This window comes from Vombatus ursinus, unplaced genomic scaffold (genome assembly GCF_900497805.2).
Source record: "Vombatus ursinus unplaced genomic scaffold, bare-nosed wombat genome assembly UNPS02014773.1, whole genome shotgun sequence".
Classification (NCBI taxonomy): domain Eukaryota; kingdom Metazoa; phylum Chordata; class Mammalia; order Diprotodontia; family Vombatidae; genus Vombatus; species Vombatus ursinus.
In genome coordinates, this window is record NW_020954551.1 from 41,302,728 (window position 1) to 41,308,727 (window position 6,000).

The window sequence follows — 6,000 nt, forward strand, 5'->3', positions numbered from 1 at the left end:
GCTGGGGAGGGATCCATGCTAGTCACCCCAGCATAGAAGGCAGTACTGAGGTAAAGGCAGAGATGGAATAAGTTTGGCTTGTAGAATATGGGAGGGAGAATAAAAAGAGGTAAGGCTAAAAAAGAAAGGCTTGAGACAGATTGTGGAAGGCCTTAAATACCATAATGAGGAATTTTTACTTCATTCTTTAAGCAATAGGGAGCCATTGAAAGGTTTTGAGTAGAAGTGTGATGTGATGAGAGCCATGCATTATGAAGGTCGCTTGGGTAGTGCTCTAAAGCATGTGGAGGAGTGAGGGAAGACTGGTATTCATAATAATAAGGTTGATGGTGGCTGTCATTTATCCTTACTTTGGATCCTCACAATAGCCCTGTGAGATTAAGAAATGAGAGTATGATTATTCCTGTTTTGTTGAAAACGAAGCTAAGGCTTCAAGAGGTGGTCATCAGCTCAGGTAATGAGTGCCAGAACCAGAACGAGCTTCAGGGCTCTTCCCACTCTACCAGGCTGCCCCCTGGGACACACATTCATTTAGAAAAAGTTAATGCAGGACAGAATGTCCTCTCCATTGTCAGCTGAGGTCTTTGGATCAGATGTATTTTTTTTTGTCTATCTTTGCCACAAGGGGTAATGGGGGAGGAGGGAAGACCAAGACATAAAGATAAAAGGCATTAATTAAAAAATGTTTAAGGAAGAAAACTGCTCAGGTACCTTTCATAGCAACTGGGAATTCCATTGTGGGGAATATCTGAATGTCTCACCAAAGAACAATATGCTAAAGAGTACAGAGCAATACCTTGTTCCTAGGGATAGAGACTAGACTGGCAACTTCCAGGTAAGGAAACTTCCTCTACCAATTCTGGTAGCGGTACCAATCTCTGCAATTTGTGGCCTTTGAGAATAGTCTAGAGCAGAGGTGCCAAACATGCAGCCCTCCAAAGGGCAGCCCAGAACCAGGTTCAGATTTCATTGGGAAATATTTTTAAAAAAGAATAAAAATACAGTAGAACATAGATAATGTTAATAATGTTTTTTGTAAGTCAAGATGTGACCTCCAGGGATTCTAATGTATGGTTTAGTGACTCTGTTTTAATTTGAGTTTGACAACACTGGGCTAGACACTAAGCGACTAAGTAACTTGCCCAGGGACACGCAGCCAGTATGTATCTGAAGCTAGACCTAAATTTAGGGGTTTTCCTGGCTCTGAGGTCAGCCCTTTATCCACTATGCCAAATTGCCTTTCATTCTCTACTGTAGCATTATTAAATTGGTGGATTTGAAGTCTTGGATTGCCTCTGTAAAACTTACTCCGATGCTACAAATTAAAAAACTTTTCTATTAAAAAAAAAAAGAGAGAGAGATTAAATGTTCAGTCCTTATTTGAGAAGTCAGGGAAATTCACCAAAAATGGTATTTGTTGTTGTTCTTAATTTTGATATTCAAAACATAATCTTCAGTTATCAAAAAAAAAGTATCATTCAATAGCTCATTGCCTGATGATACTTAATAAATGAGATGTGACTTTACACCAGCGACAGACACTAATCAAGGCCAAGGTTATGTGGGAAGACCCACACTAAGTGTGGCAGCTGGTGTGTCTGGTACCATGACGCAGCAATTTTTTGTCTTGATCTAGGGCCAGACCTAGATGTCTCCTCCTTCCTCCTTTTTCAGGCCCTCCCTGCTTTGCCTCCTGGGCCTCTACTAGGGTTCAATCTCTTTGCAGTTAGCAAGATGTTACCTAAAGATTAGTTAATTTTGTCTAAAGCAGGAGTTTAGTCTAAAACTGGGGTTCATGAACTTTGTTTTTTTCAATATTTTGATAATTTGTTTTCCTTTGTAATCCTCTATTTTATGAATTTAAAAACTTGATTCTGAGAAGGGGCCCATAGGCTTTCCCAGACTGCTGCCCAAAAGGGGTCCAGGATACAAAGAAGACTAGGAACTCCCCTGGAGAAGGGTTTTTCCTCCAAGCAATATTTGTATCTTAATAGAGTCTTTGAATAAGTCCCTCTGCTGACAACAGGCTTTCATTAGTTGTCGGGAGAGATTTTGGAACAAAAGTTTGTCCATTGCTCCCCCAGTCATACCAGTCTTTTCATAAGGCCAGCCCTGGGTCTCTGCACCCAAAATAGGACACACCGGAATAATGAAGTAACGATTGTTTCCAATTCTCTTTATATTGCTGTGGGAGACTAGTGTTGATCATGGTGTTAATGAGATTTAAAGGTTTGGGAACCTCTCTCAGCTCCCCTCCTACTACCTTCATGGCTTGTATTTTCTCTCCCTTTACCACCATGGTGGTGATACCCACAGACTTGGTTCTGCATAAATGGACTTGGCTTCATTCCAGAGGAGGGAGAGAGAGGGAAGAGGAAAGAGAGGGAAAGTAGGGAGGGGAGGAGGGAGAGAGAGAGAGAGAGAGAGAGAGAGAGAGAGAGAGAGAGAGAGAGGAATTGAAGAAGTCACAGTCCTTTATCCAACTATTTGCAGCAAACTGGTCTTATGTCAGCTCATTTGGGGAGAGATGTGGGGCTCCTAAAAGAAGGAGGCCCCGTGAAGCCCTGCCTGTGTGTCACCATGCATCATTTAGGGCTGGAGTCAACAGAGACCACTAGAGCCATTTAGACATGGTTGTTTCCTGGTTTCTTCTCTAGACCACGAAGGGTGGATCCTGTGTGCTCAGGCCTTCAGTCGGAGATACTTCGCTGCTACCGAGACAACCTTCGGGAGGTACTTAAGTGCTCTGACCTGGTCAAGGCCTACCAACACTGCGTGAGCACTGCCCAGAAGGTACACCTAGCTCCTTGCACTCCTTTCTTGCCCTCTTCCTCAGACTCTCCCACCACTCACTGCATGTAGTCTGATACTTCCCTTCTAGCTCTGCCCTTCCCTATCTCCTCATCATTCCTCTTGGGGGATGGTCCTGTCTCTTCTCTGCCCAGATCCTAATGAGAGGATCCTCAACCTTTTTGTATGAAGAAGCCTCAAGATAAAGAGGGAGTTGAGCATACTATAAGAACATTGGATTTAGAGTCAAAAACCCTGGGCTTAAATCCCATTTCTGCTACTTGACTACTTATTTGATCTCAACTGAGTAACTCTTTTCTTCATCTATAAAATGGGTAGGTTGAACAAGATGGTCTCTGTGACTCCTATGATTAAAATAATGTCTGTGGCCATGGAAATTGAGAAAGGAAGCCGCTACTGAAGAATTGTGTTATAAGGAGAGAGGGAATTAGTGGAAAGCTAATGGAGAAATTAAGGTGACCATTTCCAGCAATTTTGAGCTTAATACCTTCTCACCATACCCTACAGAAAATGTCAAATCATTCTCTAACCACACTCCCCCCCACCTCCAATCTGTAGGTTCTTCCATCTGGCCTAAAGTGCCGTTAAGTCCCCAAGGCTATAAAATGCCAGTGATCAGCAGCCTTCGGTCATCCTCCCCCTACCACCCACCATCCTTACAGCCAGTGGATTATTCAGGCTAGCTTTTCAAATAACCTTGGGTCCCAGAGACTCCCTTATAGCTTATTAGTATTTTGGACCTGGGAAGTGGGACTTTGTGGGAGGCAATAAATAGCACACTATGTAAGTGTTGAGTACTTGATCACGATCAAGAGATCAGAGACACCTGCTAAGACCTCAGAGGATACCCTTAAGATAGAGTGAAAGCCTAGTCTTGGTGGGTGCTAGAGGGAAACACAAGGTCAGAGAATTGCCAAGGATGGCAGCCCATTCCTCAGGGTTCTATATCGCCTCTGTGTTAGACTCTGTTCCTCTGCTACATCTAGGCCAGCAGGAGAGCAATTCTACAAAGCCCAGACTCAGAAAGCCAACTCCTTCCTGCATCAGAGACACCGGGCTGGAAATGAAGCATAGGGCTAGCTGGGAAGCAGTTCTGGGCATCCTCTTAGAACAAGAAGAGGTTCTCCACAGGGTGCTTATCAGAGGAGGAGAATGAGATTTAAGACCAAGATTTTGATTTCTATATGGATTTCAGGTCCAGTCAAGGCATTATTTTAACCCAGGGGTGGGGAACATGTGGCCTTCTAGGTCCTCAAGTGTGGCCTTTTGACTAAGTCCAAGTTTTATAAGACAAATCCTTTTATTAAGGGGATTTGTTCTGTGAAGTTTGGATTCAGTCGAAGGGCCACACTTGAGGACCTAGAGGGCCACATATGGCCTCAAGACCACAGGTCCCCCACCCCTGTTTTAACCTGTATAAGCCTGACTTAAACACATTCCCTTTCCAGGTAACCAGAATACTCTAGTTGTCTGAGCAGCAAACAACTTATGAAGTATAAAGGGATGAAATTTCTGTAGCTTAGGCAGTCCCTTGTCATCTTTTTTGATATTTGCCACTACTTAATATACCGAATTTATTCAAAAGATTTTACTCCTGCCAGACCCCTTCTCTTTCTGTCTTATCAAACAAAGACCTGTCTCCCCTCTGTCTTTTTCTTCTCCCTGAGGGCCTGCCACTTCCCCTGTGTCCCATCCCTTCCTGACTTGGTGGACATTTGTGCTCACCAAAGATCTTTGGCTTCCACTTGCTATCTTAGATGAAAAGCTCTTAGAGTTAGTTTTTAAAAAAGAGGATTTTCATTCTTGCATCAGTGCATTGATAAAGGGTGAGGGCTCACTTCTCTTCCCCACAGATAAGCCCATTTTCTAAATCCAGAGAGCCAGCTGCTTTGTGGGATTACATGTGGTAACCAAGGTCAGAGCAGTTCTCGGCTGAAGCAAGTCCTTGCACCTCAAGGTTCATATCTGTAGCTGTCTCTGTCCAGCAGCCAAAAGGTTTCCCTCCAACTGAGTTTTAGGTAAATGTTGAGAGACAGGTGCCTGGAATATAGTCCCCCTAGAGTTCAAAGGCCACAGGAACCAAATTGAGATAGGTTTTGAGGGAGCTGGGGTATGTCAGGGCCCTTATAAAGGCCCAGTTCAACTCATGCCCCCTGAATCTTTCCTAGAGTAGAGCAGTCCTCATGGAAATGTTGTATACCACCCAGGCCAGGGAATATACTTCAGCCCAGCATTGACCTCTCACTGTTCATCTCCTTGGAAGTAGGGGATGGCTGTCTCATGGCACCATCAGAGACAGAACTTCTGAGGTTCCAAAGGAGGCGGAGAGTGGAGCGCTCTGAGCCTCCAAAGGTAAAGAAGCTAAGGATGGAGAGAGGCTGTTTTCTCTCCTACTAAGGGTGGAATCATTTGCTTAATTTTAAGTCTAACATGAAGCAAGCTGCCAACCATCCCTGAAGAATCTTCAACAGACGGAGATGGGGAAAATTGTCAGGCTGTATTAGACCAAATGGTGTAAGTCCTGGTGGAATTTTTTTTTTTATCCTTCCTATTTACCAAGAAGGTCTTTGTATGTCTGCAAATCAGCAAGCTTAAAACTTTAATTAGAAGCTTTCTCCTCCCACCTCCCATCCTCCCCTCCCCCCAATCCCTAGACCTATAGGATATTTCAAGTGCCTAACTAATTCTTGGCATACCTGATTTCTTATTTGGGGAAATGCTATGCTAAGGGATGCTACTGTCCAGCTGTCTCTAGTCCTATCCCCCAGCATTGGGCATTTTTCTTCTCTCCCTTCTACAAATCAGGCTTTTAGCTTTGGGGGATTGGGGCAGCATTTGGGGAGGAGTGGAGTGTTGACTTTTTTCCCCCTAGCAGAGTATATCTTTAGCAAACACATTTACCAATACGTCTTTATTGCACCAAGTACAGGCAAAATGTGATTATGAAAGAAGACAGATTGCATTAAACTTCAGCCTGCTTTCTACAGCCAGCCTGCCCAAGAGAGGTGCTGGGAAGCTGCCAGGCCTATCTCCCCCCACCCTTTCCCACCCCCAATGTTATTAAAGAGTAAATTGGAGGCTAAACAACTGGCAACAGCAGAGGCCAGTGAAGGATCCAACTGAGTTTGAGAGTATAGTGTGTGGGGAATGCATGTTAGACCTAATTCCTTCACAGTCTCAGGATCCAAA

The 6,000-nt window shown here is 44.0% G+C and overlaps 1 protein-coding gene across 3 annotated transcripts in view; it reads left to right on the forward strand.

Annotated features, from left to right (window-relative positions):
• The window catches only part of CHCHD6 (coiled-coil-helix-coiled-coil-helix domain containing 6), a 298,780-nt gene that overhangs the window by 289,177 nt on the left and 3,603 nt on the right, over positions 1-6,000 (forward strand). The window contains exon 7 of one of the 3 annotated variants that reach the window (XM_027863901.1): positions 2,658-2,793. The exons of the other annotated variants lie outside the window; for them this stretch is intronic. Coding sequence (XP_027719702.1) covers positions 2,658-2,793 — 136 coding nt within the window. The remainder of the gene's footprint in view (positions 1-2,657; positions 2,794-6,000) is intronic. 3 annotated transcript variants of the gene reach the window in all.